The sequence below is a fragment of the Podarcis bocagei genome, assembly GCF_964188305.1.
Source record: "Podarcis bocagei genome assembly, chromosome: 6".
Taxonomy (NCBI): Eukaryota; Metazoa; Chordata; class Lepidosauria; order Squamata; family Lacertidae; genus Podarcis; species Podarcis bocagei.
In genome coordinates this window covers 66,037,400-66,051,645 of record NC_138130.1, presented here as the reverse complement: position 1 = coordinate 66,051,645, position 14,246 = coordinate 66,037,400, and the positions used below count along the sequence as shown (strand labels likewise).

Sequence of the window (14,246 nt, the reverse complement as noted above, 5' to 3'; positions counted from 1 at the left end):
ATGCAAGACAAAGGAAGGTGTGACATTAGCAAAAAAAAATTCCAGTAACTGTGTGCTTGCTCACGGCTGTCCTGCACAGAAGGTTTTTGTTCTGCTTTTCAGGGCAGAGGGGAAAAATTAGCCTGCCAACCAGAAAGCTCCTTAGGCAAGTCACAGCAAGTTGTGTTTCTGACATCCACACACCCATGGTCTCTTTCTGGTATGATGCCCTCTGTTGGTGTGGTTAGGGTGGTGTGAAACTGCCCCCATAACATTTTCTAGGACGACGTGACAGAGCACCACCACCCTGAATTGTAAGAAAAGGGGTAGATAATAGTAGAAGTTTCACAGGGCTGGGGGGATTTCAGACAGATCACTGAAACCGGTTACCAAATGCAATTGGGTCATGTTTTATTTAGTCATTAAATAATTAGCTAGATAAATAGTTATTATCTAAATAAATAGTTACTTAGTAACTAATTAAATGAGCCAGTGTGGTGTAGTGGTTAAGAGCGGTAGTCTCGTAATCTGGGGAACCGGGTTCGCGTCTCCGCTCCTCCACATGCAGCTGCTGGGTGACCTTGGGCCAGTCACACTTCTCTGAAGTCTCTCAGCCCCACTCACCTCACAGAGTGTTTGTTGTGGGGGAGGAAGGGAAAGGAGAATGTTAGCTGCTTTGAGACTCCTTCAGGTAGTGATAAAGCGGGATATCAAATCCAAACTCCTCCTCCTCCTCCTCCTCTTCTTCTTTTTCACAACATTTATATGCTACCCAGCAACCAAAGTTCTCTGCAGTTTTAGAATAAAAAGTTAAAGCAACAAGTAAGAAGTAAAGCAAAAAACCAGATGCAGAATTTAAAACTGAAATGGACTGGCAGCCACACATGCCTTCTTCTCAGAGGTCCCAAGGCAGAGCTGGGCACCAATCACAGTACTATTGTGCTGCTCCTCTGTAAGAATTGCAGCCTATGCTGATAGGACTGAGCCCTCAAGGTGAAACCAGACCTTAAATGTCTGAAATTGCCCCTGGATTTTGGAGATAACCAAAGTACAGGTGATATGCTAGACAAATTATTTTGGCACCTGAGACTGAACAAATTATTTTCACACCTGAGGCAAATTATTTTGGCACCTTCTTCCTGGCAGCAAAAAAACACACAGCAATGATCAATTAAATAAAGAACCGTTTGCTGAACTTTTATCACACCCCAAATTCACAACCTGAGGCAGCCACTTCCCTCTGTCTAATGTTAGGGAAAGTTCTATACAATCTCTGTCTTGACAGATCCTTTCTACAAACAATTTTCAGTTGCCAAATTCTGCTGTATTTACTCTAAACATAGCCCAGCTGCATTTTAGCAAATTATGTTCTCTTAGTAACTATGGTTCTAGGACATTTTAGTTCCTTAAAGTATTTTGTTTTCCCCCTTGGCTGGGTTTTAGTGCTGTTTTTGTTGTTCTTCATCTTATGCTGCCTCATGATGGCTTTATGATGATTTCTGTGCCATTTTTATACACTATTTTTATGATTTTGTGGGGGGGGGGTTGGGGAAAAATAGTAGTTGTATTTTATCGTTTTTAAATTTGTGAACCACCCAGGGGATGTGGCTAATTGGGCACTACATAAATTCCATAAATAATTAAATGCTACCAAGTTATTCCTGTGGTTTCAACTCAGAAACCTATATTGGGCTTTGGTATATGAAAACTGTTATTAACTTATTTATTGCCTATCATTTCCACCCTGCCTTTCTATTATAGTTATTAAAAAGATTAAATTATATAAATCTAGATCTACTCTCTACATATATAACCCCAGATCCTCCGTAATTTTGTCAAAAGATTCCGTCCCTTTTATTCACAGCCTGTACCAAATTATTTCATGATATATGTACATAGAATCGTAGAATTGTAGGGTTGGAAGAGACCCCACTGGTAATCTAGTCCAACCCCTTGCAATACACAAATCACAACTGAAGATGGGGGGGGGGAGACACAGCTACATTAGCCTGGATTCATTTATTTTAGGGAAGTTTTTTTTAAAAAAACACAAACAACAACAACAGTCCTGACAGCAGGGAAAATGCCTACAAGCATGCAAACCAATAGTTCAAGGAGAAAAGGCAAACCGGAATACAACAATGGAATCGATGCATGTGACCAGTTTTGATGTTGTCTTCTGAAATTTAGATGTATAGAGGTTTGCAATTCAGAGATATTTCATGAATAACATTCAGTGGATTCAAACCAGGATTGGGGAACCTTTTTCATTCCCTCTGGATAACCCTTTGGGAGCCACATTCTAGTGGTGGGAAAGGCTAGAGGCAAAAGCGAGCAGAACAACCAAGTTAACTATTGACTTTATACAATAGGCTGACTTCTCCACACACTCATACACCTCTCTTTATCCTTCATCCAGACAAGCATGATTCAGACAATAAATCCCCTTATAACGGCGTTTTCTCCTAAGCAGGACTAAGCTGAAGAGTGTGTGTTTTGAAAAAATGTTCCCTCGCCTCCCCCATGAAAATACACCCCTCTCTTGGCAATTTTTCAGAGAACTATGCTAAAAGGTGACAAAGTGCTCCCCTCTTTACTTGTTCCATATTGTAATTCCAGTTACTCTTACTTAGATCTCTTCCACGCTTTGTGTTGCTCTCTCTCCCCTACCTGCCCCATTCAGAATGAGGGCAAATGTGCTAAAAAGTCATAGAGTTGGAAGGTACCACAAAGATCATATAGCAATGCAGGAAACCTTTACTCAACGTGGTGCTTGATCCCTCAACCCTGAGATTATGCCCTACCATGGCCTACCAACTGAGCTACTCCAGCTTCCTCACACTGAAATGAGCCATTTGGAGGTCATCACATATGAAAGCTGTGCCATGTTGTGGCACCATCATGCTCACCATTTAATTTCTGGTATTCTGGGATCATGCAATCGGGGAAATGGGACAGGAGAAACAGAAAGCAGAAATAATGGAGGCTGCAAACAGTCACTGACAAGTCAAAGAGAGGTATCTTTGTGGGAGAGTATGGGGAAATTTATTGCACTACTAATGGGAACTGATTGTGGAATTAATAGTAGGTTGAACTCCTTCAGAAATCCTTGTTTCATTAATGACTGATGGCCAGTGTGTGTGTTGTATATCTGAATCTCCCTTCCCTTTTTGCAAAGTACAGTGGTGCCCCGCAAGACGAATGCCTCGCAAGACGAAAAACTTGCTAGACGAAAGGGTTTTGCGGTTTTTGAGCTGCTTCGCAAGACGAATTTCCCTATGGGCTTGCTTTGCAAGACGAAAACGTCTTGAAAGTTTGTTTCCTTTTTCTTAACACCGTTAATACAGTTGCGACTTGACTTCGAGGAGCAACTCATAGAACGCGGTGTGGTAGCCTTTTTTGAGGTTTTTGGTGATTTTTGAAGCTTTTCCAAAACTTTTCTGACACCGTGCTTCGCAAGACAAAAAATCCGCTAGACGAAAAAACTCGCGGAACGAATTAATTTCGTCTTGCGAGGCACCACTGTATTGTTTCAACGCAGAGATGTGAGGAAGGACTTGAAGAACAAGCATCTGTTTCATGAGTTCCTGTTTCTTGTTTTCTTCCTCCCCAGACCCTGTCCCGGTAACAGCCAAAATAGGGGGTGTAGCCACACTCCCTTGCAACTACAAAATGCAACGGCCCCTGGCATCTTACAGGATCTACTGGCAGAAATACGTAGGCCCTGATATATCTGACCTGGTTGTGATAGCTTACAGCAACGGCGAAGAAAACACCGTAAAAGACATACATTTCCAGAACAGGACAAAGATGGATGAGAAGAATCTTACACTTTGGATCTCCGGTGTGAATGTGTCCGATCAAGGCAAATATAGGTGTATCATATTACTGGAGGAAGAACACAAAGGTGATAAATGGGTACATTTATCAGTGTCAGGTAAGTGCTTGTCTAGCAAAACAGGATTTTAAGTACCCAAGCAATACTTAAGGGTCCTATTCATTTGTGTTAGACAGGGGCTGTTCATTTTGAGTCACTTTTCTACTGTCGGAGGCTGGTTCCCTGGGGCAAATAGAGCACTGCTCCACCAACCTATCTATCCTCAGCCAGCTCCAACTTCCCTGTTTCTTCACACCCAGCCCAATGGGTGGCATTGCCTGCAAGCTTCCTCCTCCTTAGTCTGTGTTGCCCAAATAGAATTTAGCGGCGGGGAGGGGAGAGATTGGGGGTGAAATTAGCTTGCTCTGCCTGTCATTGACTCTGGCTCCACTTACGCTTGGTCTCCTTCCCATAAGCCACTGCTACTTTTGACTTAGACATGCCATAGGCCATACAGCAGGGACATGGGGACATTTTGGCCCAGTGGTCCAAATCCTTATCTCCCCACAAGTGCTTCCCAAACCCCAGGCCTAGGATTGCCAAAGCGCTTTGTGCAGCAGTTCCAAGATGGCTGACAACTGGAAGCTGAGAACTTCTTTTGAAAATAGGAAATGAAACACACTTTCACATGCATTGGTGACTGGCGGTCCTCTGCTTCCCAGTTACGTTCCCGACTCCATCCACTGACCCAGCTCAGCTCTCTCCACTCAATATTATTGCTGCTAAATATTGCTTAAGTTATCCTAAAAACATATCCCTTTAGGTGTATGACAACGAGCAGGAGAGTAATAAACATAAAATCTAAATACCCTGACATTTGACGTAAACAAAGTCTCCATGAATTATAAAAGACAGTGGTACACATAACAATAAGATATTAATAGTACAGTAACATTCATTCCAGAATAATATATTATTACTCATTCAAGTAAAAGCGTTAATTCTAAATATATAAATGCTTTTGAATTTGTTTAGTGTTATTTTATTTAACTTAAATGCTAATAATTAACAGACACAAACAAACATATAGTCTCCAACATTACTCAACGTTGCTATGAGGGGAATGTGAATTTGAGAGAAAGGATACTATTTTCCCCCCCAAATTTTTTTATTGAATTTTCCAAAATTACAACACTTACAATCTAACAAAAAAGAAAAAAGAAAAGGGGAAAAAGGAGAAAAACACACATACCAAAAGAAAAAACAGTACAATACATTACAAGAAAGACATAACCAAAACCACAACATAGGAGAAAATAATCTTAAACCTTTACAACCCAACCTTGTTTACATATTGGTTGACTTCCTCTAATCCCTCCCTTCTGAGTTTCCTTGTATCTGTATGTAACAGCTTTCCAATATCATTCTTCAACAAAAATATTTCCAATTATTATCTAACTTATTCACTTTTATTACTATTCTAAACCCAATTTATTTAATAAATCCTAATTTAATCCTAGGCCTCTTTGGTGCTTTCAAATGATTTCTAGTTTTTAATATTATAATATTTGTTCAGGTAGTCCTTAAATTTCTTCCAATCTTCTTGGTGTTCCTCTTCTTTCTGGTCGCGGATTCTTCCCGTAAGGTCAGCTAGCTCCGAAAAGTGCATCATCTTCATCTGCCAATCTTCCACAGTTGATACTTCTTGTATTTTCCAGTTCTTGGCTAGTAAAATTCAAGCAGCCGTTGTGGCATACAAAAACAATTTAACATCTTTCTTGGGCAATTCCAAACCTGTTATGCCAAGAAGAAAGGCCTCCGGTTTCTTCATAAATGTACCCGGTATATTTCAACATATTTTTTTCCCAATTCATTGTAAATCTTTTCCCAGAAGTCTTTCACCTTGGGACAGGTCCACCACATATGAAAAAGGGTACCTTCTTTTTCTTTACACTTCCAACAGAGATTATCACTATTATGATACATCTTTGCTAATTTTACAGGGGTTAAGTACCATCTATACATCATTTTCATAATATTTTCCTTTAACATTGTACATGCAGTAAACTTAACCCCTTTCTTCCATAACCTTTCCCAATCTTCCAGCATTATATTATGTCCGAGAGAAAGGATGCTATTAACCCGTTATAATAAGAACTCTTACCATAGAAAGTAATTTAGAACTGTTAGTAATATAGCACCATTTAGATTACAAGCCATGGCAGGAACCTCTACGAGTGTCTCCCGTTGAAATGAATAGGATTTCCTAAAGAGCACTCTGCTGTTCAACTGCAAGTCAGATTAAATTTGATATTTCTGTAGAAAAACAATCCTTAAGCATAGTGCCAATAACATTGTTTGACATCTCAATATGTACAAGTGTAACTTGTGATCTTACTGTCTTTTCCTCCCTCTAGCTGACTATAGGAAGCCTGTCATACATGTATCACATAATCCCTGTGGCCCAGCTCAGTTGACACTGATGTGTTCTTCTTATGGAGGATATCCAGAGGCTACGATGTCTTGGTTGGTCAATAATGAGACAGTGCGGTGTTCCTATACTTCCATAAAGGACAACTACACTGAAAGTTTTAATATTACTGGCAACTTACAGCAAAACGTGTCTGAAGATATCTTGGTCCAATGTCGAATACATTATGCAGGTTTACAAGTGTCCACCGACCACCTCTTGTGTAAGTTCCCTCAATCATACACTGAGACAGTGTTTCTCATTTGTGAAATATAGCCATTCAGAAGACTTACAAGGACTAAACCTCAGATTTTTTCAAATGAGATTGGTTCCATATAGGGAGATCTACAAATGACAAATGACCATTAATTTGGCGAGTCTTTATCTCTAGATCTAAAATAGCTGTGTGTTGTTAGGAAGACACTGTATCTTTTATTATTATTATTTCTTCCTATAGAAGTTTAGCATCACAGCTGAAAATATTTGGTCAGCTGATGGGACATTTCTGCTTTTTCATGGATTCCATCTTGAACAGTACCAGAAACACTAGCAAAAAATATAGATAGCATTGTAACTATTTAGCTGAACCAGTGAGAAATGCAAAACCAAGTCACTGTCTTGGATTATTTGTATGTTCCTGTGGGTGTGTGGGTGTGGGTGCAGGCAGCAAATATTCCTGTGCCTCAGCTTGGAATGTGGTATTCATTTGTTTATCCTTACAATATTATCAAGTAGATGGAGGGAAATGTAAGACATTAAGCGATGGCCATGATTTCCATATGTAGGTGGGTTTCAAGTTTAAACAGGAGAAAGGAAAACTAACTTAATGTTGGAAGTGCTCCACTCAGATAAGTGGCACTCAGTGCCCCAAAGTATTGCTTCTCATGTGCCCCTTGGGCTCTTCAGTGTAGTCACAGATTTATCTTCAATTCTCTCATTTCAGCAATAGGGAAGTGCCCCAATTCATCTCCACCACCTCCTCCGCATGGTTTCATAGTGGCTTCCATTGTTATCCTCGTCCTTGCTCTCGTGATAGTGCCAACATTCCTCCGATGCCGCCGCCGCAGTAAGTTCCGATGCCTTTGTGACCAACCAATGTAGGAAACTGTGGTGTGGTTGAGCGCCCTGCTAGGAATTTAGAGACCCAGGTTAAAATCAGCACTTAGCCGTCAAGACTTCTAATCAGTTGTCTCTTAGCCTAGCCTATCTCACAGCCTTGTTACCAGAATAATAGGGGTAGAAGAACCATGCACACCACCAAGAAGAAAGGCAGCATATAAATGCAATAGGTATCTTTTCATAAACCCTTAGGTTACCACTGGAAACAAACCATTGTTCATAGTTTACATGTTCCAGGGCTGTGGCCAAACATTGCAAGCAGATCCTTAGGCTCATTACATGCGCAACTTAAACTGTAGCCATGTTAGGAAATGAATGTTTGCTTTTCATGGGTTGTATCCAGCTAAGCTCAGTACAGACTAGGCCCACTGAAATTAATGAGCCCAAGTTCATCATGTTCATTAATTTCAGTGGGTCTACTTTGAGTAAGGCCAGCATTGGATGCAATCCTATTTATTTAACAATATTTCTAGTCCCACTAGGGCAACGGGCCCTTTCCCTGGCGTGCTGCCCGCGAATTCATAAAAAATATAGTAAGAGGTTTACAGGACTAAAAGCAACAAGCTAAAATCATACTTTAAAAAATAACAACACACAACCCCTCCCAAACCAGGAATATTTCAGCTCAGCAAAAAAATAACACTAAGTGGTGGGGAGGGAGGGCAGCCATCATCCCAAGGCAAACTGAAATATATGTGCATTGGGAAACAAGTGTGAATGAGCCCCAATATTCAACTGGAGCCATAGTGCTGGACCATATTCTTTTCCAGGTTACATGGCTGAGTTGTGAGTCTGCAAACATTTTTCCTGAGAAAATGTTGCCTCCAGATTCCTTAAGCCAGTGTTTCCCAACCGGTGTTCCGCGGCACACTAGTGTGCCGCGAGATGTTGCCTGGTGTGCCGCGAGATGTTGCCTGGAGGGAGGCGGGCGAGTCCAAAAAAGGTTGGGAAACACTGCTCTAACACACGCCAGCCGGGGTCTGCCTCCGCGTTGCATCAGCTTCCTCGCTCTCGGCGCTCTGCTTGCCAGCCTGGTGGCCTCTGCCCCGCCCCGAGACTGGAAGGGAGGGGCGGGGCTTCCACTGCGGCTGCGTCTCTGGCTCTTTCGACTCATTCCTCCTCCGAGTGGGCTTGAAAGAGCGGCCGATGGATGAATCGGCCGGCGACCCTGAAGCCTTGTGCAAAGTAGAGGAGGTGGAGAAGTGACGGCAGGGAGCTTAGGCGCCGCATCCGGCTCATTGCGGGAAGTCAAGATGGCGGCGGGTAAGTGTGGGAAGCAGCTTTTTCCCTCTGCCGCCCCCCTCTCACCGGGAATAAAGAAGAAGAAGAAGAAGAGAAGAAGAGTTTGGATTTGATATCCCGCCTTTCACTCCCCTTCAGGAGTCTCAAAGCGGCTAACATTCTCCTTTCCCTTCCTCCCCCACAACAAACACTCTGTGAGGTGAGTGGGGCTGAGAGACTTCACAGAAGTGTGACTGGCCCAAGGTCACCCAGCAGCTGCATGTGGAGGAGCGGAGACGCGAACCCGGTTTCCCAGATTACGTGACTACCGCTCTTAACCACTACACCACACTGGCTCTCAGTGGGGGGGCCCCGCTGGGGGGTGACGTTGTAGAACGCAGAGTTCTTATTTTGGGAAAGTTTGAGGGGTCGGACTAAGCGGGTTGGGGGCTGGTCTGGGCTTCCGCTCCCTCCCCTCCCCACGGAGTGTACCTGCAGTGCAAGGAGGCGCTCTGAGCCACTGCTCTGGGAAAGGAAGGAGGGCGAGGCGGCCTGGCCAAGTGCAGGGGAGACCCGTAGTGGGGAGCAGGGGGAGGAGGAGGCACCGAGGAATGGAGGCGGGGGAGACTCCCTCGCTTTGCAGAAACTGCAAAAAACGAGGCAGGAATTGGGTTTGTTTTTGTAGCTCAGGACGTGCTTCGCTTCTGGTGTGCCTAAGGCGGCCGCCCCAATTATCCCCTAGCCCGTCTTTCCAGGTGCTGCCCCCCCCTCCACAAAGGGCCATAGAACTGTAGAGTTGGCAGGGGTCCCAAGGGTCATCTAGTCTTAAGTTTCTCTTTCAAAAAGGAAACGTGGGTTAAAGCGGCGACGCCGCCCCCCACTCACTTTCCTGCTCTGGCTTCCCTAACAGTTTTCCGAGTTGCGTCACTGGATCCAGCCCCCTTTTCCACAGGTGACACGGGGCTGGAGGGAGGGAAAGAGGGCTTTACGTCGCGCACAAAGGCAGCCTCCTAGAAGCGCTCTGGGCCGGCGCCGTTTTGCCGAAGGCGCCGGAGGACCCCCACCCTCAGCTCCTTCAGAAAGGACTGGAGCGGAATAGCCCTTTCTCTTCTTCCCCAACCCTTGTCGTTGGAGGAGTCCCTCAGTCCCTCGCTTTGCTGCCTCCCCCCCCCCAAAGCTTGGAGGTTCCCCAGCAAGGGGGAGGGGAAAAAATTGAAACTTACACTTTCGTGCGTCCCTCCCGGCGTGACGCTGCGCGCTGACGTCACGGGGCTGTAATGGTGGTGTGCCTTGAGATTTTTTTCATCAAACAAGTGTGCCTTTGCCCAAAAAAGGTTGGGAAACACTGCCTTAAGCTTAGTGCTGCAGCTTCGTAAAAGGGAATGAAGCCACACTCTGAAAACATTATACCCTCTGCTTCTTAAGAACGCACCAACTTCCCTAGCCTATATTCCACAATGTAAATAAATATGTAAAAGAATTTCCCCACACCCCTAGCACGCAATCTTGAGAATTAAACCTGACCTTTGAAAGAGGGGAGTTGGGGGGGGGTCAGTGAGTTTGTTCTTCAGGGCAACTGCCTGTTAAAAATGCCTCTGGCTGCAAGTTACATTGGTTGTCTTCAGGTTCCCCTTTCAGTGAATGAAAGGGCAATTCTAGTAGCTGGTTCTTCTAATGTATGCAGGCAAGAAGACAGTTCCAGTTTTCATAATGTTAGGCCAATGAAGCTAGTGATATACACAAAGTGGTATTTTCAACTACCACCCCAGAACCAAATGACCATGAAACATTTCAATTTGCACCAGTTTTATTTGAAAAAAATCAGGGATTGGTTAAATGTATTCTTCAACTATAAATGAATTCTTCAGAGCATGCATGGATGTGATGCACTAGTGGGAACCACTGCAACAGTATTATGGAAAGCAACACATACTGCAGGATAATAGAGATGAAGTTTAAAATTATTTTTATTTATTTTATTTACAAGAGATGCTGTGTCAAATAGTTCGGCATGTGGAAGGTAACATATGTGACTGCAGGCTTACAATCTAAATACAAACTCAGAAACTACTTTGTATTTAGACTCCTTTGCAGTCTTAGAATTAGTTGCAAAGTGAAATAAGTCTCAAACTTCCAAAGCTTTGGCTATTACTGAACTCTGCTACTCTGCCTGCTGATAGGCCGTATTTGCTCGCCTGAACTTTTTTCTAACTTCTGAGAACAATTCAGAGTGCTAGTTCTGAGTGGTGTAGTGGTTAGAGCAGGGGTCAGCAAACTTTTTCCGCAGGGGGCCGGTCCACTGTCCCTCAGAACTTGTGGGGGGCCAGACTATTTTGGAGGAAAAAATCCCCCCGACTCTCCCTTCCCTTCTCCACAACACTGGATGAGACCCGGTGGTCGCTTACCCGTGCCTTGGGAGTGGCAGGGGCTGGCGGCGGCAGCGGAGGGACAATGAGTGACGTGAAAGGGCTGGCTCCAGAGAGGGGCTGCTTAAAATGGCGCTCAGCCATCAACAAAGCCCAGCCCCCTTCCTCCTCTAGGCAGGGCTGGGAGAAGCCAGGAGGGAGGAGGCGCTGCCACGGTGTGTGTGAGGGAGGGGGGAAATGGCGCAGCCCGAACCATCAGAATCCCTGCGCTGATCCATGCAGCCATTCCCGGACCATCTGTGGGCTGGATCCAGAAGGCAATTGGGCCATATCCGGCCCCTGGGCCTTAGTTTGCCAACCCATGGGTTAGAGTGTTGGATTAGGATAGGGGTGGGGAACCTTTGCCTCTGCAGATGTTGCTGAACTGCAACTCTCCTCAGCCCCAGCAAGCATGGCCAATGGCCTGGGATGGTGGGATTTGTAGTTTAGTGACATCTGCAAGTCCAAAAGTATCCCACCCCTGGATTAAGACATGGGACACTAGAGTTCAAATCCCCACTCAGCTATGAAGCTCACTGGGTGACCCTGACCGGTCATCGCCTCTTAGCCTATGTTTTGTTGTTCTTTATTGACTTTTTGACCCATGCTCCACCCTCATGACTAATGGGAGTTCTCCCCACCCCCACTCTTTGACATATTTTTAAAATTCTTAGTCACGTTGGTAAAGATTTTCTGTTCAATGTTGCTGAACCAATTGACATTTCAGAGCCTGTGACATCTCACCAGCCAGTGGCAACAAGTGAAATGACATCGCAGCAGCTTTCCAACGGGACATCGGAAGCAGCATGTGCCTGACCATAGAGCAACCTGGGCAGTGGCATTTGATTTTCAACATTCTGCTCTGGTGAAATGGACATAATCACCCTGGATCCCAGAACCTGGAGTGCATCACTCTTCACAACGACACAGGGCATACCTCTCTCTTTCCAGGTGTGATAGAAGCATTGCTCAGAAAAAGGGCAGGAGGGGTAAGGGTTAAAAGCACTACCCATCATACTGACTGTTCCACCTCAACAGCATTTTTTTACAAGTACCCCCCCCCCCCGCCAAACGATCAGATAACTACATACAACGCGTAGCACCATCTTCTAGACAACTGCCTGATTTGGAAGGGGAAATGAACCGTTGTTCTTCATAAGCAGAAATTTTACAGTGAAGTTCATTTCAAACCAAAGAGTGCTTCCCCCACTGCCGCTGGGACAGATCCACTGGCTTGGACATCTCCAGCCATCTTACTGCGTGAAACCACCTCTTCCTCGTGACTTGTGAGCAACTCCACCCGCAAAACAGCACCCGTTTCAAGTGGAAAAGGGAGAAATGCTTTGGCAATGCTCTGTCTCCAAAATCACACCAAGGAAAGCCAACGCTCCTTTTATGAGGTATCGGCGTCCCAGCACCCAAAACTAATTGGGGGCACCACATGGGATGCTTGGTAGACTGGACCACTTGTCCCCACTTGCAGAGCCCGTTGATCTTTGCTAAACTAGCTCTCACTCGCGTTGTAATAAAATCCTCAGTTAGGGGTGTATTTAGTGTAAGGGTGAGATGTTCTCGCCATTATTTGCCATCCACGCACGTGCAGTTTGCAACAGAATGGAAGGTACTAGTATGGTTCTGTAGCTGGAGAAGCCATACCCAGGAACAGTATTATTGCCTGCTATGTAGGGTAAAGAATGTTTTCTCATTTTGGAAACTCTCCTTCAACTTAAATTGTGGCTTGCACATAATTTATCACCTCTCATCCCTAATTTTATTTACCAGAAAATAAGCCTGGCATGCTTATAGCTTTATTATACTTGTTGCTATGGACCCTCTATGTAAATGTAGGGGTAGCAAGAACTATTTATTGGCCATATGAGTATTTTTAAATATTCATTTGCTACTGCTGTAATAAGATTTATAATGTATAAAGCTTTAATGTATAAGCTTTAATGGGATATGTGCCTATCTGAGCATCAGGATTTCAATACTATAAGCACACTTAACTCTTAAGCAGGATTCTTCCATGGCATTTAATGGAGGAAGAAAATGCCCAAGAGCCAGGGGTTAACTCAGTTTATCTTCTAACTCACTCAGTTTGTCATGTAAACAGGCTCTAAACCACCATTATTTGGTTTAAACCGAGAGTTAACCCAACCACTGAAGAAAGCAGACCCAAGTTTCACAAACACTTTAGCAGAAACTCCCCCTGCCACATTAAAGTTTGTCTCTAAGGTGATTAACAAAGGACGTGGACAGGTTTTTAGGGTGTCTGCTTATTTGTAAACCTTTCATATCACAATAGGAACTGTAACGTTATAAGTCCTGTCTGTTTAAAGCAGCCCAGCTTTTTTGCAGGCTTCCCAAACAATGTATTTCTCAGCTGTGCAAAATGTATCCAAGCATTGCTGTCTCCTATTTTCACTTTATTCTTGACTGTAAACTAGGTTAAATCTGTAATTATGCCAAGTTATATTTTAGCATTAGCTTTTCAGCAAATCATCCTTATATACTGTATATACGTGTGTGTGTGTGTGTGTGTGTGTGTGTGTGTGTGTGTGTGTGTGTCCTCAGCCTGAGATGGTGGCTGTTGTTTTTAAACTATTTTTATACAATTATACCAATAAAATAAAGTTAAACTTTTGTCTTTTTTGCACTTCAAATATAAAACACACTTGTGCCTGGTTATTCTATTTAATGAAATGTATGGTTATAGAGACTCAGGCTTTTAATAAATGAGCCAGTGCAGTAAGTGAACTGGATTATTTAGGATTTTTTTTCTTTCATTGCATTTAACAGGCCTTTTATTCTCATTTTCTTATGGGCAAAAAAGAGTGCCTGAAGAGAGCAAAGACATGAACAATAAGTCATAAAAACTCAGCCACAATTTACACAAACCAATTATGGTTTGTGGCTTTCATCCTACTCCTTTCCTCCCCAATGATGTTTGTGGCAAATGGATCACTTGTCTCATTAAATCTGTGTATTCTACTAGGTAACGGTTTTATCGCAATGGTGGAAGGAAAAGAAAGCCCAAATATTTTGTGGTTATTTCTGGTAATCCTTACAGAAACTGAGCAGTTCATGGTCTCATCAGAGCTTGGACAGGAGACTTCCTGAGAACCTCTGTACACAGCTGAATTCCAGCACTAAAGAAAGCCAAGATACAACGGTTACAGTGACAAATTATAGCTACCATGTACAGTGGTACCTCACGTTACGTACTGTCCTCCTT

The 14,246-nt window shown here is 43.7% G+C and overlaps 1 protein-coding gene across 1 annotated transcript in view; it reads left to right on the top strand.

Moving 5' to 3' along the window:
• The window catches only part of CD80 (CD80 molecule), a 38,609-nt gene extending 24,955 nt beyond the window's left edge, over positions 1–13,654 (top strand). The window contains exons 6-9 of the mRNA XM_081199706.1: positions 3,593–3,916; positions 6,214–6,489; positions 7,210–7,332; positions 11,739–13,654. Of these exons, the coding sequence (XP_081055832.1) occupies positions 3,593–3,916; positions 6,214–6,489; positions 7,210–7,332; positions 11,739–11,827 (812 nt within the window). The 3' untranslated portion in view covers positions 11,828–13,654. The remainder of the gene's footprint in view (positions 1–3,592; positions 3,917–6,213; positions 6,490–7,209; positions 7,333–11,738) is intronic.
• The last annotated feature ends 592 nt before the right edge of the window (positions 13,655–14,246 follow it).